The following is a 23,443-nucleotide window of genomic DNA, read 5'->3' as shown; positions in this document are numbered from 1 at the left end:
GTACATCTTCCTTGGAGAACGGTCTATTCAGGTCTTTTGCCCATTTTCCATTGGGTGCTTGGCTTTTTTGCTGTTGTGTTGTATAAGTTGCTTGTATATCCTAGAGATTAAGCCCTTGTCCATTGCATCATTTGAAACTATTTTCTCCCATTCTGAAAGTTGTCTTTTTGTTTTCTTTTGGGTTTCCTTTGCTGTGCAAAAGCTTGTTAGTGTGATTAGGTCCCATGGGTTTATTTTTGCTCATATTTCTGTTGCCTTGGGAGAATGACCTGAGAAAATATTCATGAGGTTGATGTCAGAGAGTGTTTTGCCTATGTTCTCTTCTAGGTGTTTGATGGTATCTTGTCTTATATTTAAGTCTTTAAGCCATTTTGAGTTTATTTTTGTGCATGGTGTGAGGGTGTGTTCTAGTTTCATTGCTTTGCATGCAGCTGTCCAGGTTTCCCAGCAATGCTTGCTACATGGGCTTTCTTTTTCCCATTTTATGTTCTTGCCTCCCTTGTCAAAGATTAATTGACCAAAGGTGTCAGGGTTTATTTCTGGGTTCTCTATTCTGTTCCATTGGTCTGTCTGTCTGTCTGTTTTGATACCAGTACCACACTGTTTTGATGACTGTGGCTTTGTAGTATTTCTTGAAGTCTGGGAGAGTTATGCCTCCTGCTTGGTTTTTGTTTCTCAGGATTGCTTTGGCGATTCTGGGTCTTTTGTGGTTCCATATAAATGTTTGGATTGTTTGTTCTAGTTCTGTGAAAAATGGGTCATTTGATAGGGATTGCACTGAATCTGTAGATTGCTTTGGGTAGTATGGCCGTTTTTACAATAGTAATTTTTCCAATCCATGAACATGGAATATCTTTCCATTTCTTTGAATCCTCTTTAATTTCCTTGATTAATGTTTTATAGTTCTCAGCATATAAGTCCTTTACCTCCTTGGTCAGGTGTATTCCCAGGTATTTGATTTTTTGAGGTGCAATTTTAAAAGGTATCATATTTTTGTATTCCTTTTCTAACATTTCATTGTTAGTATATAGAAATGCAACTGATTTCTGAATGTTAATCTTATATCCTGATACTTTGCTGAATTTGTTAATTGGTTCAAGTAGTTTTGGGGTTGAGTCCTTAGGGTTTTCTATGTGTAGTATCATGTCATCTGCATACAGTGACAGTTTTATCTCTTCTCTTCCTATTTGGAGGACTTTTATTTCTTTTGTTTGTCTAATTGCTGTGGCTAGCACTTCCAAAACTATGTTGAAGAGCAGTGGTGAGAGTGGGCATCCCTGTCTTGTTCCAGATTTGAGTGAGAATTTTTATAATACTCAATTTTTCTCCACTGAGTATTATATTTGCTGTGGGTTTGTCATAAATTGCTTTGATTATGTTCAGGAATGTTCCCTATATACCCACTTTGGTGAGAGTTTTTATCACAAATGGATGTTGGACTTTGTCAAATGCTTTTTCTGCATCTATTGAGATGATCATATGGTTTTTGACTTTTCTTTTGTTAACATGGTGTATGACGTTGATTGATTTGCATATGTTGAACCATCCTTGTGAACCTGGGATGAACCCCACCTGGTCATGGTGTATGATCTTTTTGATATGTTGTTGGATTCAATTGGCTAAAATTTTGTTGAGAATTTTTGCGTCTATATTCATCAAAGATATTGGCCAATAGTTTTCTTTTTTGGTGGTATCTTTGTCTGGTTTTGGAATTAGGGTGATGGTGGCGTCATAGAATGTCTTTGGGAGTATTCCTTCTTCTTCAACCTTTTGAAAAAGTTTAAGGAGGAGGGGCACCAGATCCTCTTTGTAGGTTTGGTAGACTTCGCCTGTGAAGCCATCTGGTCCTGGGCTTTTATTTGTAGAGAGTGTTTTTATGATGTATTCAATTTCATTTCTAGTGATCGGTCTGTTCAGTTGGTCTATTTCTTCTTGATTCAGTTTTGGCAGGCTGTAAGATTCTAGAAAATTGGCCATTTCTTCCAGATTGTCAGATTTGTTGGCATATAGTTGTTCATAGTGTTCTCTTATGGTTTTTTGTATTTCTGCAGTATCCATTGTGATTTCTCCTTCTTCATTTCCTTTTTTTTTTGTCTTTTTTGTTGTTGTTGTTGTTGTTGCTATTTCTTGGGCCGCTCCCGCGGCATATGGAGGTTCCCAGGCTAGGGGTCTAATCGGAGCTGCAGCCACCAGCCTACGCCAGAGCCACAGCAACGAGGGATCCGAGCCACGTCTGCAACCTACACCACAGCTCACGGCAACGCCAGATCGTTAACCCACTGAGCAAGGGCAGGGACCAAACCCGCAACCTCATGGTTCCTAGTTGGATTCGTTAACCACTGCGCCACGACGGGAACTCCTCCTTCTTCATTTCTAATTTTGTTTATTTGGGTTCTTTCTCTCCTCTTCTTAGTGAGTCTAGCCAGGGGTTTGTCAATTTTGTTTACCTTTTCAAAGAACCAGCTCTTGGTTTTATTAATTTTCTCTATTGTTTTTTGAATCTCTATATTATTGATTTCCTCTTTGATCTTTATGATTTCCTTCCTTCTGCTGACTTTAGGTTTTGTTTGTTCTTTTTCTAATTCATTTTGGTGGTGGGTTAAGTTGTCAATTTGTGATTTTTCTTCTTTTTTGAGGAAGGCCTGTATTGCTATGAATTGCCCTCTGAGCACTGCTTTTGCGGCATCCCATAGATTTTGAGTGGTTGTGCCTTCATTATTGTTTGTCTCGAGGTATTGTTTAATTTCCTTCTTGATTTCCTCATTGACCCATTGGTTTTTTTAGTTGCATGTTGTTTAGTCTCCATGTAGTAGGTTTTTTCTCATTTCTTTTCCTGTGGTTGATTTCCAGTTTCATACCATGTGCTCAGAGAAGATACTTGAAATAATTTCTATCCTCCTAAATTTGCTGAGGTTAGCTTTGTGCCCCAATATGTGATCAATTCTTGAGAATGTTCCATGTACACTTGAGAAGAATGTGTATTCTGATTTTTTTTGCATGTAGTGTCCTGAAGATCTCAATTGAATCTAACTCTTCTATTGTTTTCTTTAGGATCTCTGTTGCTTTATTGGTTTACTGTCTAGAGGATCCATCCATTGATGTGAATGGGGTGTTAAAGTCTCCTACTATGATTGTATTCCCATCAATTTCTCCCTTTATGTCTGTTAATATTTGTTATATGTATCTGGGTACTCCTATGTTTGGGGCATATATGTTGATGATAGTGATATCCTCTTCTTGAGTGGATCCTTTAATCATTAGTGTCCTTCGTTGTCTTTCTTTATGGCCTTTGTTTTAAAGTCTATTTCATCTGATATGAGTATTGCAACTCCTGCTTTCCTGTCATGTCCATTGGCATGAAATATTTATTCCCACCCCCTCACTTTCAATCTATATGTGTCTTTTGTCCCAAGGTGAGTTTCCTGTAGACAGCAGATTGAAGGTTTTTGCTTTTTTATCCAATCAGCCACTCTGTGTCTTTTGATTGGAGCATTCATTCCATTGACATTTAAGGTGATGATTGATAGATGATTATTTATTGCCATTTTAAACCTCGTTTTCCAGTTGATTCTATGATTCTCCATTCTTCATTTCTTTTTTTGTTTGGATGATTTTCTGTTTGACTGTTTTTCTTTTCATTTTTTTGGTGAATGTAATGTTTGGTTTCGATTTGTGCTTGCCCTATTTTTTAAGTATGTTAACCCCTTCCTATAATTGTGTGTTTTAGCCTGATAGTCCTGTAGGTTCACACACTTCATTACCATACTAAAATTTAAAAAAATTATAAAAAGAATCTATTTATTTCCTTACTTCCCTTGCCTACATTTTATGATTTTGATGTCTCTTTTTTTCTTTTTAATTTTATTTTGTTTTAAACATCTTCATGATTAGATCTGTATGCTGGCTTATTTGAGTGACTGCTCTCTGATTGTGGTTTCCTCCATCCTAGTTCTTCCTTTTTTTTTTTTTTTGACTTAGAGAAGCCCTTTCAATATTTCTTTCAGAATGCATTTTGTATTGCTGTATTCTTTTAGCTTTTGTTTGTTGGAAAAAAATTTTTATTTCCCCTTCTATTTTAAATGATATTCTTGCTGGATAGAGTATTCTAGGTTGCATATTTTTTCCTTTCAGCGCTTTAAATATCTCTTGCCAATCTCTCCTGGCCTGTAGAGTTTCTGTAGAGAAATCAGCTGATAACCTTATGGGGGGTTCCCTTGCTTTTCTCTTACTGCCTTTAGGATCCTCTCTTTATCAACTTTTGCCATTTTTATTATAATGTGTCTTGGTGTGGATCTGTTTGGGTTCAACTTGTTTGGGGCCCTCTGTGCTTCTTGTATCTTGAAATCAGTATCCTTTTGATTTGGGAAGTTTCCAGTGATAATTTCCTCAAATATATTTTCCATCCCCTTATCTTTTTCTTCTCTTTCTGGAATTCCAGAAAGAATTGGCCCACTTTATATTATCCCGTAGGTCTCTTATATTGCTCTCATGTTTTATTTGGTTTTCTGTCTGCTGTCCTGTTTGGGCGATTTCCATTATTCTGTCTTCTGCATTACTAATTCATTCTTCTGCATTATTCATTCTGGCTTTTACTGCCTTTAGCTCAGTTTGTATCTCTGCAAATGAATGTTCTAGTTTTTCTTGGCTTCTCCTTATATTTTCTAGTTCCTTTCTGAGGGAGTCTGCATTACTGTTCATATCTTCTCTTAATTCCTTCAGTATTTTCACTGTCTCCCTTTTGAACTCCACGTCTGTCAGACTGCAGAGTTCTGTTTCATTGTTGACTGCTTTAGGTGAGTTCTCCTGTTGGTTTAACTGGGAATGATTTCTGAGCTTTTTCATCTTGCTTGTTATTTTCTTTTTCTTGATGGAGGTACACTCCCTGTGGCTGGGCAGGGTTTGCCCTGGCACTGCTGTGGAGTGTTTCCTGAGGGCTGGCGGTGTTGGCCAGTCTTCTTGGAGGCAGCAGGGCAGGTGGGGCTAGCTGGGCCACTGGGAGACAAAGGAGCACTTCCCCAGGACGGACAGGACTGGCAGGACTGCCCCACGATGGAGGCAGACTTCCCGTGGCCAGGCAAGTCTTGCCCCAGTGCTTCTGGGCCGCAGAGCTCTTCCAGAGGGCGAGCAGTGCTGGGCAGCTGCTCCATAGGAGTGCAGCGCCTCCTGAGGGTAGGGGGGGCTAGCCAGGCTGCTGGGAGACAAAGGAGCACTTCCCCAGGGCAGCCAGAACTGGCAGGATTGCCCTGCGATGGAGGCAGACTTCCCGTGGCCAGGCAGAGCTTGCCCTGGCATTTCTGGGCCCAGGAGCTCTTCCAGGGAGTGCTGCTCTGCAAGAGTGTAGCCCCTCCAGAGGGCGGGCAGGCCAGGCCAGAGAAAGTCCCAGAGGTAGTGGGCTTCCTGCGAGTGGTGAGGCCAGCCCTCTGGGATGGCAGGTGGCCTCAGGTCAGCCTCCTGTCCAGGGTAGGGGAAGCGGGGAGGCACTGGGAAGCACTGCTCTCTGCCAGCTGGTGGGCAAGCATGCTCTCTGGGGTGCAAGGAGTATTCTATGGCACCCGCCCCTCCTCCTCTCCCCTCCCCAACACTGGCGCCTTGTCTCTCCTGCAGATCCAGATCTAATCCCAGGTTCCACCTGTCATGGCTTTCCACTCCCTAGCCCTTAGCGTATTGCTCCCTCCACCCTCAGTGCACCGCTTCCTAATCCCCAGGCTGTCTCCACACCGCCAACCCCAGCCCACTCCCCGGGACTAAGCTCCAGAGCCGTGGTCTCCGTGCCCAGCCCCGCCCGAGCTTCTCAGCTTTTGGTGACTGTGACAGCACTTCTGTCCGGCTCTCTGCTTTTCGGATCTCAGACCTGCTGCTGTGCTCTTCTTGGTGTCTGGAGAGCCCTCTGGCTCGGTTGATCTTTCCATCGATTAGGACTTTCCATCGATTAGGACTTTCCAGGGTGTGGGTTTCTTTCCAGGAGTGCCAGTCCTGTCCTGATTCCCCTTCTCTCACGCTCCTCTTTCCTCTTGTTTTACCCAGTTATGTCACGAGATTCTTGCCATTATTGGAGGTCTAGGTTCTTCTGCCAGTGTTTAGTTGCTGTTCTGTGTGAGTTGTTTAACATGTAGATGTGTGTTTTTTGTTGTGTTTGTGGGAGAGGATGAGCGCGTCCCCTACTCTTCCACCATCTGGCCTCAAATCCCTGGTTTTAAGATTTTAAATAAACTGATAAGAAGAAAAATTCAAAAGTGAACATTTAAAATTAACAAATCGTAAGTAGCATTTTCTTCAAGTTGACAGTGCTACAAATTTTATCTCAACCTTGATTTTTTTCTTCTGTTCGAGGACTTCCTGTCATATTGAATTTCGGTGTGAGCATGTATGAAGTTGAAGCATATAGAAGAACCATTCCAATGCATTTTAAAATTTCATTCCATTCACCTGAGCAACAGAATAAGAATTATAATTATCTTTTTACTATAGCTGTTGTCTTCTGGATATAATTAGGAGCTATTTTGCTAGGATAGTGTGTTTTTCTGGTTGATGAGCTATCTTTCTATGTCCATTGTGTTCTGAGTGAATTGAGAAGACATTAAGAGCCTTTTCTAATTTCACCAGTACATTTTTGTGAAATTGGCTCCTTGTAGCAGAGTAAACACTAAGTGCTAAACTAACATTTAGGTGTTGAGATTTACTTTTTGGGTTCTCAGTATGGCAAACTTGTCTCACAGGTAATAGAATAAAGCAGTGTATAAATAGAACTTCATATTAAATTTTTTATTATTGAGTTATAATTGATATGCAGTATTTTTTACCTGTGTATGACAGTGATTCACGATTATTAAAGGATAGGTTCTATTTGTAGTTATTATAAAATATTGGCTGTGGTCCATGTGTTGTTCTCTGTGTCCTGCAGCTTATTTATCTAGCACATAGCAGTGTGGACCTCTCAGTCCCTTACCTCTGTTCTGCCCCTCTGCCCTTCCCTTTTCCCAGCGGTAACCATTCGTTTGTTCTTTATATATGCAAGAATCTTTTGTTGTTGTTGTTATCTTAACTAGTTGGTTTTATTTTTAAGATTTCACATATAAGTGATATACAGTAGTATATTTCTCTGACTTATTACACATAGCATAATACCCTCTCAGTCCATCCATGCTATTGCAAATGGCAAAATTTCATTCTTTTTTTTATTGCTGAGTATTATTCCTATCTTGGCAATTGGCAATTGTAAATACCACTGCTATGAACGTTGTGGTGCATGTATCTTTTTCAATGGGTGTTTTCATTTGTTTCAGATATACACCAAGGAGTGGAATTGCTGGGTCATATGATGGTTCTGTTTTTAGTTTTTTGAGAAATGTCCATACAGTTTTCCATAGTGACTGCATCAATTTACCTTCTGACCAACAGCATATAAGGGTTTCCTTTTTTCCACATCCTCATCAATATTTGTTATTTATGGTGTTTTTGATACTAGCCATTCTGAAAAGTGTGAGGTGATATCTTGTGGTTTTCAATTGCTTTTCTCTGATGATTAACCAAGTTGAACATCTACTCACAAGCCCATTGACCATTTATATGTCTTCTTGGGAAAAATGTCTTTTCAGATCTTTCGCCCATTTTTTAATTGGCTTGTTTTTTGATGTTGAATTCCCCCCCCCTTGTTTTAGGACTGCATTCATGGCACGTGGAAGTTCCCAGGCTAGGGGTCGAATTGGAGCTCCACCTGGTGGCCTATGCCACAGCCCCTGCAACACAGGATGCGAGCTATGTCTGCGACCTACACCACAGTTCACGGCAATGCTGGATCCTTAACATACTGAGCAGGGCCAGGGATGATCCAAGCCACACCTGTGACCTACACCACAGCTTGTGGCAATGCTGGATCCTTAACTCATTGAGCGAGGCCAGGGATTGAACCTGCATCCTCATGGACACTATGTTGGATTCTTAACCCACTGAGCTGCAGTGGGAACTCATTAAAGTCTTTTTTGAGTGATGTAAGTATTGCTACCCTAGCTTTCTTCTGCTTTTCATTTGCACAGAATACCTTTCCCATTCTCTCACTTTCAACCTATGTGTGTCATTTATCTGAAGTGAGTGTCTTATGGGCAGCATATACATGGCTCTTGTTTTTGTATCCATTCAGCTACTTTGTATCTTTTTTCATTACTCAATGAATTTTATTACATTTATAGTTGTACAGTGATCATCACAACAAAATCATAGCATTTCCATCTCAAACCCCCAGCACATCCCCCCACCCCCAAACCTGTCTCATTTGGCAACCGTAAGTTTTTCAAAGTTTGTGAGTCAGTATCTGTTCTGCAAAGAGGTTCATTGCATCCTTTTTTCAGATTCCACATGTAAGTTCAATATAATTATTGTGAAGTTTATTCAAATGGTGATTGTCTCAAGTTTTACAGTTTCATGTTCCCTTGTGTCTTCAGGGAAAGTGAACAAGAAAGGGAAGTTTTTGTGTTTAGCTCTTTAAAGTATGATACATTTATCATCATTTGAGTCATTTATCTGCAGATGCTCAAGCTCATCTTGAAGTCTCTTGTTCTCAGCTTGGGCTCTCTCCTGGATCCTTTTAGCTTCTTCCTAAAGAGTGGTAGAGAAAACCAAACGGCTTTAGAGTAAAGTAATATCCAAGTCATTGGTGGGAAGAGCCCAAATTATTGACTTTGTCTTACTTATTCTAACCTGTCAGTAACAAAAGGCTGTCCCCGAACCCCTCCTTTCCATTTGTGTCTGCTGTTCCTCTCATTCTGGGTTGCCTACTTGTGTAATTCCCTTTCTCAGGCTGCAGAAACAACACCATCTCTCAATCCCTGGGTTACAGAGGTCCTAAGAATTTCATCCCCAGGCTCCTTCACCCTTTTTCCTTAGGCATCCTGAGTCCCACCTTGGCTTCGGTCCTCATTTTTTCACGGAGGAATGCCAGACCTAGTTTTATAGGGAAAGGCTGATACCACAACTGGGTGTCTAGGTGATACCTACAATCTGGCAAGGAGTGTGGACCTCAGATGAGGGACTTTGTTCCAAGCTTCCACAGTCATGGCGCAAAAGCAGAAGGAAAGAGTGAGGAGATTGAGAACCCCAGGTTGAAATTACTCTGCTCCAGTGCAGGTCTGTAATCTCAAAATTGTCTTGGAGCAGTACCTTCCTGGAAAACATGGTAGATGGGCTGCCCTGGGGGGAGGGGTGTTCTCCTAAGGATGCGCACACGAGAATTTCATACTAGGTGTGCGGAAGCACATGCACTGCAGAACCCACTCACTAGGAAGGTGGTTTTGGTAACTTCCTGGTTTTGATGACTTGCTAGGCTGCGTAATATTGGCATTTAATTATCTCTTTGGAACATAATGTTTCTAATCAGAAAAATAGGGACATGATAGTTCTGCTCCACAGTGAACAGATTTGATGAGAGATTGCATGGAAAGTGCTTTGTACAGGGCTTGGTAAATAGGAACTACTAACTGATTGGACTGGATGGAACAAACTCTGCACAAGTTAAAGGCCTTCAGAACCAGGGGCAATTAAGGCAAGTACAGGGGTATAGACACAGTGATACGTCCGGCTTTAATTTAACAAATTGACAAAGTGGCCAAAGGAAAAACCTATCTAGAGCAAGTAACAAGAGGACGAAAAAGACTATAATTACTGTGGGTTAGAAATGTCCTTGGATTTTGCTTAACAAGTTACAGTACTTATGCTGTGCCCAGCACCATTCTAAATACAAATATTGAGTCACTGAAGTATCGAAGTAGCCCTATAAAGTAGTTATTATGGCCATCTCCAAACAGTAGCTTTAGTGAGAGATGGGGCTGGGATTCTTACCCAGGTTGTCTGATTCCAGATTCAGACTAGGTTTGCGGAAACAAAAGCATTCCTTATCCTGAGCCACAGTATTATGCTTCCTGTTCCGTGTTGTCGTCAGTACAGAGAGGAGAGAGAGGAGAAAAACCCAGAGATGAAATAATTGATGAATACCTGGAGATAACGTTCCTGGGCTCTCTGTTGCAATACCTGCTGGTGCAGTCTGTTTATTTCCATTCGCCTCACTTGTTCCTGATAGAATCTTTGCCGCCGCTCCATCATTTGGTGTTGCTGTGTTAGGATGGCTGCTAACACTTGTACGTTAAAGTTTACAGCCTCTGCTTGCAAACGTGCCTCTGAGATAGAAGAAAAGGACAAACCTCTCTAGAATGAAAGTACCCATCCTTCTCCCTCCCACTCGTATTTGTTATTGATGCTACTGTATGGTACCATCCTTCTGTCCAGGTAGTCATCATTGTAGCTGACGGTATATGCCATATTCATAGATGGACTGAGGAGCTAAGAATGGCACATCTTTGCTGTTCTTGCTCTAGTTTAATGATCCCAGGCAAACCAGGCCAATTTAATCTACAATGGGTAGTGTTTCTGTCTTGCACCTTTTCCATTTTCGCCTTACCTTCCATCTCCTTCTCCCTTTGTGTGAGAGCCAGATCTGTCTGGAAAATCGTAACATTCATAGACTCCTTGGACTGTAAATATTTCCGCAGAGCTTCTTCAGCCTGAAACCCCCAAAGTGTGGTAAGAGGTAGGAAGTGGTTAGAAATACTGAAAATCTCTTCATTTCTTTTCTTCCCATCATCTTTTCCTCCCTGGAAGTGCTCAGCCTATATTGAGGGGAGCTGTCAATCAAACCTCTCCTGTCAAGAGGTGGGCACAGGCTTAGGGCTGGCCTATGAGAATACCCAAGGCCACGTGATGCAAAAGATGTGGGTACAGGTGAGAAAATACTGCAAGTCAGGTGTTTTAAAGACTGATGTGGAACCTGGAAAGATGCTTTTCTCTTTTGTGAGACCGAGGGCACAAAAGACAAAATCTAGGAACTCTTGGTGTCATCTTTGCTGCCACCTGAGCTGAGCCTGCCTGAGAAGGAAGCCAATGGGTAGGAAAACAGTACAGAAAGCTGGAGTGAGGGTTGGAAAGACAAAGAAAGAAACGGGAAAACTGATTACATTGATACTTGCAATCGACTATTATAATAAACTCTTGACCATATCCGTTCTTACAACTAAATGTAAACATTTTACTTTTATGTGAGCCAATGAATGATTTTCTTCAGTTAGAGCAATTATGGGGATTCTATCCTGTGTAGCCAAAAAAAAAAAAAAAAAAAAAAACAGCCCCTTTGCTCCTTTGCTGCCAGGCATGTTGATGACTGATACGGAAGCCTGGCGATTACGGTGGTCGTTCAGTTTACTCCCCCAGCACTCCTTCCTATCTGTGATCGCTGATTTCTGGAAGAAGACCCCCAACAGTCCCCCCTAATTAAAGCATAAACTAGGTGTACCTGTAGCCCTTTCCAGGGCACCTGACGGTACACTGCCTTCAGCTCTTCTCTCCTCTGCATGAAGAGACGATGCCCCCCTGGTATTGAATAAAACCCCTGTTTCACTTCTTCTTCTAGAGGTTCAAAAATAACCTGAAGTAAAGATGAGCAACGGTCTAGTGATGTCTTCAAGTTCCTTTCATGAAGTTCATTCTGTTTGGCTTCTAGCAGGGTCTTCACAGGGACAAAGGCCAATGGAAAAGGTGTTAGCAACACAGCAGTATTTCTAGAACTGATTCACAAAACAAATTTTTCTGCATGTGTTTCTGGAAAAGTGAGGGCCACATTCGAGACTCTAGCCTCCCCACCAAACCTACAAAAGTTCCAAGGGTGAAACACCATAGAAAAATGACTTGACTTTTGGGTTTGAAATTTCCTGAAACCACTTTCTTTCGCCTTTTCTGCTTTAGATGTGATCTTCTGACTGCAGATCTGTCATCTCTTGCCCTAATTTTATTATTATTATTTTGTTTTAGGGCCGCTCCTATGGCATGTGGAAGTTCTCAGAGTAAGGGTTGAATCAGAGCTGCAATTGCCCGCCTATACCACAACCACAGCAATGCCAGATCCAAGCTGAGTCTGCAGCCTGCACCACAGCTCACAGCTGTGATGGATACTTAACCCACTGAACAAGGCCAGGGATCAAACCTGCATCCTCAGGGGTACTAGTCAGGTTCATTACAGCTGAGCCACAGCAGGAATGCCAATATCAGTTTTGTTTGGTTGTTTTTTCTTTTTGGGGACACACCTGTGCCATATGGAAATTCCCAGGCTAGGGGTCAAATCTGAGCTGCAGCTGCCGGCCCACACCACAGCTGGGGCAACTCTGGATCCTTAACCCACTCAGCGAGGACAGGAATTGAATCCACATCCTCATGGATACTAGTCGGGTTCTTAGTATCTGCTGAGCCATAAGGGGAACTCCTCTTGCCCTAATCTTAAATGCAACCTGCTGTTTTACAGCCATCTGAATGTCCGTATTATGCTAGGCCTGGGATTCCCAGTGAGGAGGTAGAATGGATAATTGGCCAGTATAATGAGTGTATGCGCTTAAACCTGGGGGCATAATCTTTTAATAGGTCCATTTGGCAATTCTGTATGGTTGATTGAAATAAAGGAAAGTTCATTAGTACTTTATGGATACAATTTTTAAAGGAATAAGATTGCTTAAAAAAATATTGTCCATGGGTGTGACATAGTGAGGTGAGTTGTCTGTGTGTGAAAGCTTCAGAATCTATAGGGTCCAGAGTAGTTTTATGTTTATCTGCTTGCTTTTTTGTTTGTTTATGTTCAGAATAATAGTGATGTCTTGATCCCATAAGTGGCAGTCACTATCTTTCAGTAAGAATTGCCTTTCTTTTTTCGTTTTCAGCCACACCCATGACGTATGGAAGTTCTGGTCCAGGGGTCAAATCTGAGCTGCAGGTACAACCTACACCACAGCTGTGGCAATGCTGGATCTTTAACCCACTGTGCTGGGCCAGGGATAGAGCCCATGTCACCTCAGAGACAACACCAGATCCTTAACCCCCTGTGCCACAACGGGAACCCCAAGAATTTCTTTCCTTAAGTCCTCCTTTTGCCTTTCATAGTAATGCTTTGCCTTGCATTGACCCTAAGCCCCATGAACTATAAGGAAAAAAACATCAATTACCTCTAATTTTTTCTGGAACCCGTGGTCCACATCCTTGAAAGAATTCATTACGAATACTTCGATGGCCACTTTCTTACAGATCCTGTGCAGGTCCAGCAGCTCCTGCAGGGTCTCTGTGGGCAGGTGCAGATTCTGGCCCATCTGCTGGTCATAGTGGGCAATGGCCTTTTTCATTGCAGCCGAGTTCTTAACCTGCGCCAAGGCCAGGACTGTGTTCTCCACACAGGGCAGGTCCCCACTGCTGATGGCTTTGACGTAGGTCAGCACCACTCTCTCTAGATCTTCACAGGAGGAAGGAAGGCTTGAATTAATTGCAGAGGAAAAAGGACATACTCTGCACTGAGTAATTCAGAGAGGGTTAAGCCTTCTACCCAGCGTTCAAGGGCCCCGAGGAGGCTCCTCTGGGAAATTACGTGACCATGAAGGCAGATCTTTCATCCTTTGAGAAAAGAACGTGTTCCAGTGGAACATTCGAGATGCATGTGACCAACCACATTTCACCGTTTTCTTACGGAGAAAGGAGGGGACGGTTGTACAACGTTGTGGGCAGTCATCTGGTTAGAACACTGGAGGCCTTTTGCCTCTTGACTCTTTGCTTTCTTTTTCTCTTCCTCAGGTTTCTGTTCCCTTCCCAGTCCCTTCTCTCCTCCCCTTCCACGTGTGAAGCCGGCATGCTTGTTACCTTCATCAGCAACAGCACAAAGATGGCAAACGAGACCACGTCAGCTGACTCCTTGTTGAAACTTTCTGTTGGACTTCCTTGTCCTTTACATATTTTTTATGCCCCCAACTTCCCTCTAGAGTGCAGCGATCGTTCACCAGGTTCCACGACATGTTTTGGAATAACTGGACCGAGATGTCTGCTTTGATTTCTTTAAGAGTTCTAGACAACTTGGGTGTGTGGTTTTTTTGTCTTTGTACCAGGATGTCCCATTTCTATGGAGAATGTATGTGTCTTCCTTATCTTCTGCCTAACTAAACCCGGGACACATGGCACATACCCGCTGTATGGGCGGAACAAGTATTTCTGACCCATGTGGGTTAGTTACTTCAACAGTGGACCATGTATAGAAAGGACATTTTCAACTTGACCTTTTCCTCAGGTTATCTCCCTCCTTTATTGTGCTTTGCAGGCATGACGAAAAAAGCCTAGAAATATTTTTGGTACTCACTGGAATCGGATACATATGATACTATGCTTTCTTGGCAGGGGCTGACTATGCATTTGCATCGTTGGCAGTGCAAGGAGAAAATTACAGCAGGGTCCCCAGCCTCTAGTTTGGACTAGAAGGAGAATCCCTAAGAAGGTACTCACGGGACCCATTGGCCTTGCTGCCTTCTGGAAGAATTTTAGATTTGGAGTGGCTGAAGATGTAGGAACAGAATTCCGCCACTTGTTGTACAAAGTCCGCTTCCAAGTCCTCATCATGTAGCATCTCAAGCTGGGCAAGCTTCTTCCGATGAGTGGGGGAGTCAAAAATAAAGCATTTCTTTGTTGGAAAGAATTTCTGTATACACTGACGGGGCAAATTAAAATTCTGAAGACTTTTATCAGTCCCTGAGGAAGGAAAAACAGGATTGATTTAGTATAGGGTTAACATTTATTTCAATGTATTTCCCATAAACGAATGTGCCTTCTTAGCTGATGTCATTTATTTTACGACATCTTCGCAAACCCCAAGCGAAAAGTTAAAAGGTAATCAGACAGGGAACGGAAGAGGGAAAAGTAACTTGCTCCAAGACCAGGGGAATACGACAAGTTAATATGAAATCTATTAGTTCACTGTAAATTAATAGTATCAAGTATTTTTGTGGTAGTTTGTCAGGTGAGTACAGGTAGGGAGCTACCAGTTTAGCCAGAAACACAGAAGAGATACTGTTTGTGTTAATGTTTCTCCCTCTTTCCAAAGCTGAAGGCCCTGTTACCTGGCTTTAGCCTCAGCGAATTCTCCAGATATTCATCTGCTGTGATGGGGTGTCCATTTACTTCCAGGTCAAGGTAGAAATCTCTCAGAGTCCACACTAAGTCTGGACAGTTGCTCACAGAGTCCTCTGGACCCGATGCCTCGTCAGCATCAGTTGAGGATACTGTTTGGAGCCATTTGGATAGTTCTGCCACGTAGCTGGGATGCACTTAAGGAAACAGAACTGAACCGAAGCCCTGCTTAATTCCCTGTCTTTCCACACCTTCACATCCATTGTATTGTAACCAGGTCCTCGTTTCCTTATAACTATAAAGACTCTTTCCTGTCCTTTTAGTGCTTACGATGCTTTCATTTTTGTGTTGGATTCACAAAGATTCATGAACATGGCTGGTGAACAGGGGTGCCCCTTCTGGCTTTGGTACCACCCTGCATCTCCAAAGGATACTGCAAGAGGTCGATTGCCCTCTGGTCAATTTTGTTCATGGTGTTGTATACAAAGGTACTGCTCAGTAACAGTGCCAGCACAAAGATCTGGGTGTCATTTTTCTTGTCGCCCTAGAAGTCAGAACACATTTCAGTCATGTCTCATGGCATTCCCAGACGAGCAGTTATTAAAAATTGACCCCTGACCTATAAATCCTAGACAAGAGAACCAAAAATGGGTGTGAGGAACACGTGAACTTGGACTAGTTCTGTCTTTTGCGTTGATAACTTTACACAAAACCGTATATTGTTAACTCATCAATCCCTCTTATAACGGGTTGGGGATTTGCAAATTGATAGTCAAAATTAGTGGGAGTAGCCAGAGTATTTAAAATTAGAATTTTCAATTGTGCAAAATACACTTGGCCTGCATACATAATACACACATCTGCTTTATCGAGTAGCTTTTATACACAGTGCCGTTCACATGACTGATCTTATCGAATACCCTGAACGATGCTGACTTGTGAACTACTGTTTCCATGTTAGAGATGAGGAAACGAAGGCAAAACTGGGTTAGACCATTTTGAATTGCAGTAACTTAAAAGCACAACGAAGACACAAAAACACAGGGGGAAGATCCGGTTTTGTGCTTGAGCCCGAGCCCCTCGGCTCACAGGAGCTGCTCGTGCACATCTTCTCCGCACGCTGAGTGTGGTGCTTCCCTGGGTGGCTTGGAGTCAGCTGTGATGCGAGTACCTAGAAGACTTACAAGTGCTGCAAATCTAGGCTTTATTTTTCCCCAGTGGGCTGGTGGTTGGACACTCACCAGCCTGCAAGTGATAAAGTCTCATGTATCTCCTGCTCAGATGGTGAAATGGATGAAACCAAAGGGGAATCAGAGGATTTAGGGAGACTTATTCTTGCTTTTGTTAAAGTCACAGCGACTGCCCAGTGCCAGGGCCTGGTTTGGACTCAAGTCCTGCTGCCCCGGAGCCCGTTGCTGATCTCTGTCCCCTGCCAGGTCACATTGCTGGCAGCGATGTTGTTTGTCCCATCTTTCTGCGGTTTGGCGAGCTGCCTGTTTCCACATTAGCACAGTCTCCTAGCTACGCTTCTAGTTTGCACATATTTTTTTTTCAGGTTTCCAAACTTGGACCATTAAAAATAGAAAGGGGAAAGAAAGTTATACCCTGATCAAGTGGAAGTATTAAAAAAAAAAAGTACCCTCTGTAAAAACTGTTCAGAGACGAGGAAGTTGATTAAAAAGCATCCTTGTTACCTTCTCCACATCCCCGAGTCCCTCGGTGTCCAGAAGGACCAGGGTGTGGTCTGGCTTCCTGGGGTGAGGCACGCACCACATCCAGATGCCCTTCGTGTGAGACTGCACCGTGGAGCCCACAGAGAAGCCTGTGAGGGGAGAGGAGAGGCTGAAACAGAGGGATCGGGAATGGGAGCTGCCCTTGGCGGTAGACTGTGGTTTAGGGAAAGCACGATGAGGAGACCGCAGAAAGGACAACCCTGTGCCGATCTGAGTTCCAACAGAGGCATGAGATGGCGGGAATGCCACGCACCAAAGGGTGGACATTTGATGTAGTTTTTATTCATAATTTTTAAAGGTTAAAGTATAGTTGATTTATAGTGTTGCACCAACTTCTGCGGGAGAGCGTGGTGACCCAGTCATTCATGTAAATGTGCATATACTATCGCCCATCTCAGTCGATCCCACGAGACTGGATGTAGTTTCCTGTGCTGTTCAGTAGGACCTCATTGCTTAGCCATCCCTAAATGTGAGCGTTTGCGTCTCCCAACCCCAAATTCCCCACCCATCCCACTCAAGTTGGATTAAAGACCTAAATGTAAGGCCAGAAGTTATAAACTCCTAGAGGAAAACGTAGACAGAATTCTCTTTGAGATAAATCATAGCAACATCTTGTTTTTTTGAACAAGAACATTAATGCCACGAAAATTTTAATCATTTAGAGTTTCATATGTAGAAGTTATTTCATTAATGTCTTCCTCCTTGTAATGGAAAAATAGTATGATTTTTTTTCTCAAGGAGATCCTAAGGGGAAAAAAAGAGGTGCTGTGTCAGAAACAGACCTCTCCTTTTTACCTCCCAGCTGTGACCCATACATCAGCTTTCGACATTCCTCCTCGCCTCTGACGTCCCCTCCCGGCCTCCCGGTCCTGCCTGCTGGGAGTGCCGGTGCCCAGCAGGGGCTCAGCCCGGTTTGCTGGGGCCACTCACCCTTGTTCTTCCCAGCCAGCTTGTTCATCAGGTAGGATTTGCCTGTGCGGTACAGGCCCACGATAGCCACCACCACCAGGGGCTGCTCGATGGCAGACAGGAGCTTCAGCGCTTTCGGGTTCACCGCCAGTCGCCCACTGATGTTCTCAACGAGGCACTGTGGTTCGGGCATGTGCACCCCTGAGGCCATGTCTAGGGTGTCCCCTGATCTGCAGGGGAAGAGATGGGATAGACTGGAACTTCTAGACTTTAAGCAGAGAAAAAATCATGTTGCTTCCTCAACCTGCAGATAGGCTCTTTCCTGGCATGGCCTGTGTTTCTGAAGAAATTAACCAACCAACCAAAAGAAGGTAGTAGAGGGAGTCATAGTGAGATAGTGCCAGGCGTCCCAGCATCCTACACAGGCCACCGCACGGGCTCCTGAATGCTTCGCGGGAATGTGGAAAACCGGTTTCTGAGTTGTCTGACTCTTCTCCACTGGTGTTTGGCTCTTGCTCATGTTTCTTAGTTTTTACCTTCCTGAATCCCCAGACTGAGTCTTTGTGATCACTGGTGGTTATATTAAACGTCTTGCTTTCACCTGGTATCAGCCTGCATTTCTCTAATTTAGGGCTCTGTCCAGTCAAAACATGTTATGCTAAATCCTGCCAGGTCATTGTGTAGCAGTACCGAACACATAATAGTTGTTCACTTCTTAAAGTTTTACTTTTTCTTTTTTTTTTTTTATTTAATGGCCGCCCCAGCGGCATATGGAAGTTCTCAGGCTAGGGGTCTAATTGGAGCTGTAGCTACTGGTCTACACCGCAGCTCACAGCAACGTGGGGTCCTTAACCCACTGAGCAAGGCCAGGGATCGAACCTGCGTCCTCGTGGATACTGGTTGAGTTCGTTACTGCTGAGCCACATTGGGAACTCCCTTAAAGCTTTACTTTTAAAGAATTCTTTATATAGCTTTTAATGTGTGTTTTTCAGTCAAAACCTTAGTAAGTGGTCATTTTATGAATGAGAAAGTGAGTGACAATACTTCCTTAAGTAATACTTAACCATTTATTTTCTGATTTCTGGACATCAATTCCTTTACCCTAAAGAACCCCTGATAAAACATTTTTAAGCTATCTGAGCTTTAAACAAATGCTTGCTTTTCTGCCTTGCCTTATCATAAAGAACAATTTTCTTCCATTTTAGAGGCATTTACAACAGAAGCTAAAAATCCACATCCGCTTGCCTTTAAAAAAAAAAAAACCCTGAAGTCTTGCAGTGCAAATATCCGGATTCCTTTGTTAGCTACCTATAAACGTTGCTTTTTTCCAAATTATAAGGGCCATTCTCCATGTTCCTTCATAGCCCATGCCCCAGAGATTAACCAGGGAACAGAGAAAAGAGAAAGTGCCTGGCCACAGTTAAGAGATCCACTGCAAATGGGTGGCACCATGCTAATGCACTTCCAATGCAATACTCGCATCCTCTGGTGGTTGAGTTCTTGCCTCAGATTTGTGTGTAGCAGGAGTCATAATCCTTTTTTGATTAGAGAGATGTAGGGACTCGGCAGTAACGGTCCCAGCAATTAGCTAGAAGAACGGAAGGCACACAATCTGTATCTCTTTGCAGAGCCTGGGACCTCACCAGCTCTTTCGCTTTGGAATGAAGTCACGAATGGGAAAGGAAAAGGATTTGTCTGAATTTTCACACCCCTTAATGAGTAATACTAGTGCTCTGCATCTATATTAATGCAAGTGTTATACAGATTGTCCCCAGATGTCATCTTGGTAACATCTTTCATACTTTTAGGGCAGCTCAGTCTCTAAAACCTCTTTGCGGAGTCAATGAGTTTGAGCCTTATACCTAACTATTGCTCTGCCGTCATAAATCAGTAATGTATGCTCTGAGATGCATTCTCCCAAACTCTGCTAGAGCCCCATAACCTGAAGCAAGACTGCATCAGCATATACACACAATACACGTTTCGGCTTTGATTTCTTTTTTTTCTTTTTTTCTTTTTAGGGCCGCACCCACGGCATATGGACGTTCCCAGGCTAGGGGTTGAATCGGAATGACAACTGCCGGCTACACCGCAGCCACAGCCACGCCAGATCCAAGCCGTGTCTGCAACTTACACTACAGCTCACGGCAACACCAGATCCTTAACCCACTGAGTGAGGCCAGGGATTGAACCCACATCCTCATGGATACTAGGTGGGTTCATTCCCACTGAGGCACAAGGGGAACGCCCTTGGCTGTGGTTTCTAATCTCAGACCTGCACTTGGCTATCTGAGTGACTTTGGCATTCCACTTAGTGCCCTCAGCTCATCTTCAAAAAAAGGAAGTGACTAAATGTTTCTTTATATCTGTATAACTGCTAGCCGAAAGGAGAGCGAGAGCTGTAAAAATATGTAAATAAGGAAAATGCCAAGAAATATAGGCAAAGAGGCTCAAAAGGGCTACTGATAGAGTTTCTAGGAAAACAAAAACAGAAACAAAACAACCCTCTGTTTTCAGCCATACAATCCTAGATGGGTTTTGTGTTATTTTTGTTATTGTTGGTTGCTTTCACTTTGTGTCTTTTATGGTTTGAGATTGCAAGGGAAGGAAAAAGCTCGTATGAAGGAGGAAAATGTAATTCAAACGAGGGATTTTGTGAAGTGTGCGCTGTAATAAGACCTTCAAAGGAGAAGAGAGCTCCACGGAGTAAACGAAATTGCCAGGGAGTATTGAGCGGTCAAGAGGACAAGCGTTGTGTTAAGTGATTTGTAAGAGTAAAGTCAGTAGAGTCATGAGAACAAAGACCACATAAGAGGCCGTAAGGAATGAGTGGGCGCCAAGAAATCAAATCTGGTTACTATTCAGGATTCTTTCTAAAGGGGGAAATCCATCTTCAAACAAAGTACAGGCCTGTGACTAAGATATACGGCTTTTTTTTTTGTCTTTTTTAGGGCGCACCTGCAGCATATGGACGTTCCCAGGCTAGAGGTTGAATCGGAGCTGTAGCTGCTGGCCTGTACCACAGCCACAGCAATGCTGGATCCTTAGCCCACCGAACAAGGCTGGGGACCGAACTTGCATCCTCAAGGAGAGTCGGGTTCGCTACCAGTGTGCCACCACGGGCACTTTGATATGTAGTCATTTCTATGACATGTCTTCATTGTCCACTGTGGATGTCAATTTTCCTTCTTTCTTTCTTTCTGCCCTTAACACTGTAAGCGAGCCCTTTACCTTTCATCTCACTCAGTGCTCTTTCTCATGAACATGGTACAGTCATCGTTCTTGAAAAGGTAAGGCTGCGGTTTGAAGGATCTTAATCAGATCTGTCAAAGACAAAGGTAGCTGAAGTGGCAGCCCAGGTCCCCATGGATCATAAGGCGGTAAAGGAAGAAAAACGGTGTGAAGACCCTTAATGCTCTTTGTCCCCACGTGTGCCTGTGTCTAGTTCACCATGAGCAAAGGAACTGGCATTTCACGAACCCTGCTTCCTGTCTGACGGCACCAAAAGTTAGCCTTTAACGAGGTCTGACTGTTCCCATCCAGCTCAGCTTCCTGAGGTCACGATTACACACTCTGTAAGGCGTCCTGAGCCCAGCAAACATTTTCCCACCCATGCCCCACTCTTACCTTAACTGTAAGGTCAGTGGCGGAGATCTTTTAGACCAAGGGAGGAAGCTGCCTCATGACAACTTGGTGAGACCTGTAACGCTGTCCCTTAGTTTAGCTGTGTTTGTTTCTGATACACTTTAAAGAAAAAAAAGCCTGTCCTGGGCATTTCCTTTCTCTCCACTGAGCTGCCTTCCACAAGGCAGAGGATTAGAATACAAAACAAAACCAAAAGTGGAAGTGTTTTTGAAACAACATCACTACAGGAAACTAAAAGCAGAAGCCATACTTGATGACGGGTTGATTTTCTGGTAGGAGGGCTGGAATGAGTTGGCCTGATGTCCTAGAAACTGCACGTTGTTCATGGAAGAGAACTTTGAAATCATTTGCATTATCTTCTGCTCCAAACTGCCCTTAGCATTGTGAGAAACCATAATTCTACAGTAACAGTGGGTGTAACCCCAAGGTATGTCTAAGTTATGTGACTGTGGCTTTTGTTTTTTGGGGTTTTTTTTTTGGTTGTTTTTCAGGAACCAGCCATCCCGAGCAATTGAGGTCATCTCTTGCTAAGCATTTAGGGATTTTGATAAAAATTTTTTTTCTGAGAAAACTTGAATTTGACAGACACAATAAACTGATGTATAACTTCCATGAAAAATATTAACTTCTGGAGTTCCCGTCGTGGCACAGTGGTTAACGAATCCGACTAGGAACCATGAGGTTGCAGGTTCGGTCCCTGCCCTTGCTCAGTGGGTTAACGATCCGGCGTTGCCGTGAGCTGTGGTGTAGGTTGCAGACACGGCTCAGATCCCGTGTTGCTGTGGCTCTGGCGTAGGCTGGTGGCTACAGCTCCGATTCAACCCCTGGCCTGGGAACCTCCATATGCCGCGGGAGCAGCCCAAGAAATAGCAATAGCAACAACAACAACAACAACAACAAAATATTAACTTCTGGGAGTTCCCTTTGCGGCTCAGCCATAATGAACCTGGGCTCGCTCACTGGGTTAAGGATCCAGCATCGCTGTGTGCTATGGCATAGGTCACAAATGAGGCCCAGTTCCTGCGTGGCTGTGGCTGTGACTGTGGCTGTGGCTGTGGCAGCTGCAGGTCCAATCCAACCTTAAGCCTGGGTACTTCTATATGCTGCAGGCTCGACCCTAAAAACCAAAAAAAGAACAAAATTTAACTTCCTAACAAAGATAAACCAGAGGCTCAACAATTTGAAAGAACTTAAAAAACATCAATCATTAAATGGTCAACAGATTTTTGTAACCTCATCTTTCATCAGTCAGGCAAGTCTTCAAAGCAAACATTTTGCAGACCTGCTACATACTGCAGCATTCAGAATGAAGCCTCTTCATCCCTGTGAGGAGATTTCAGTCTAGCCGAATGCAGGCTGCTGCGTCCCTCGCTTCCCCGAAATCCAGTTCTTCCAAACATACAAATATTTACTTGCTACGTCTTCCTTGTTTTCAGCCATTGTCTGGTAGTGTCGGCACATTGTTTTTCCAGAGCTTTCATGACAGCTCTGCTTAAATCTATCAACCACCCAAGATATCAATAACACAAAGCTCTCTATTTTTTTATTATTATTACTGAAATGTGATGCGTAACATTGTATTTTTTTAGGTATACAACACAATGCTTTGATATATTTACTATAAAAAGTGTCATTAACATCTACTACCACTCAGTTATATGTATTTTTTTCTTATGATGAGAACTTTTAAGATCTACTCTTTTAGTAACTTTCAAATATGCAGTACAGTTTTGTTATCTGCGGTCATCTTGCTGATATGTATATGGTCATCATCCCAGGGCTTATTTATACCTGGAAGCTTGTGCCTTTTGACCACCTGGGTATAGTCCACTGGCCTTCTGCTCACCTCTGGCAACCACTGACCTGTTCTGAGTTCGGTTTATTGTGTTTTTAAGATTCAGAATATAAGGAAGATCACACAGTATTTGCCTTTCTGTTTGACTTATTTCATTTAGCATACCACCTCAAGGTCCATCCATGTGGTCCTTTTTAATGACTGAGTAATATTCCATCACATCTACACACCACATTTTCTCTGTTGTTCATCCATTGATGGACATGTGGGTTGTTTCCACATCTTGGCTAGTGTGAATAATCCTGCAGTGAATAGGGAGATGAATATATCTCTTCAAGGGAGTGTGTTCATATCCTACAGAGATATATCTAGCACTGAAATTGCTAGGTCATGTGGT

The 23,443-nt window shown here is 43.0% G+C and overlaps 1 protein-coding gene across 3 annotated transcripts; it reads right to left on the bottom strand.

Moving 5' to 3' along the window:
* Positions 1-8,366: 8,366 nt before the first annotated feature.
* LOC125130002 (guanylate-binding protein 5-like) lies at positions 8,367-21,443 on the bottom strand. 3 transcript variants are annotated; one of them, XM_047785353.1, is made up of 11 exons: positions 21,234-21,443; positions 17,628-17,874; positions 16,659-16,786; positions 15,399-15,508; positions 14,955-15,151; positions 14,344-14,586; positions 13,029-13,309; positions 11,336-11,548; positions 10,448-10,550; positions 9,985-10,166; positions 8,367-8,592 (listed from the first exon to the last, which is right to left on the bottom strand). In XM_047785353.1, exons 2-11 carry the CDS (start codon positions 17,815-17,817, stop codon positions 8,479-8,481), a joined length of 1,761 nt encoding a protein of 586 aa, XP_047641309.1. In that variant the 5' UTR covers positions 17,818-17,874; positions 21,234-21,443; the 3' UTR covers positions 8,367-8,478. The 3 variants fall into 3 exon arrangements, with proteins under 3 accessions (XP_047641309.1, XP_047641308.1, XP_047641310.1); XM_047785352.1 differs by having other exon boundaries at positions 17,628-17,836; positions 21,234-21,442; XM_047785354.1 differs by lacking the exons at positions 8,367-8,592; positions 9,985-10,166 and having other exon boundaries at positions 10,411-10,951; positions 17,628-17,836.
* Positions 21,444-23,443: the final 2,000 nt, after the last annotated feature.

This window comes from Phacochoerus africanus, chromosome 6 (assembly GCF_016906955.1).
Source record: "Phacochoerus africanus isolate WHEZ1 chromosome 6, ROS_Pafr_v1, whole genome shotgun sequence".
In the NCBI taxonomy this organism is placed as follows: domain Eukaryota; kingdom Metazoa; phylum Chordata; class Mammalia; order Artiodactyla; family Suidae; genus Phacochoerus; species Phacochoerus africanus.
This window is presented reverse-complemented; position numbering and strand designations above follow the sequence as displayed.

Bases quoted from the DNA above. Each gene is read 5' to 3' on its own strand.
- LOC125130002 (XM_047785353.1), bottom strand. From the start codon at position 17,817: ATGGCCTCAGGGGTGCACATGCCCGAACCACAGTGCCTCGTTGAGAAC. The intron at 16,787-17,627 runs GTGAGTGGCCCC...CTCCCCTCACAG, and splicing joins GCTGGCTGGGAAGAACAAGG to GCTTCTCTGTGGGCTCCACG. The intron at 10,551-11,335 runs GTACACCTAGTT...TGGGGGTTTCAG, and splicing joins TGCCCTGGAAAGGGCTACAG to GCTGAAGAAGCTCTGCGGAA.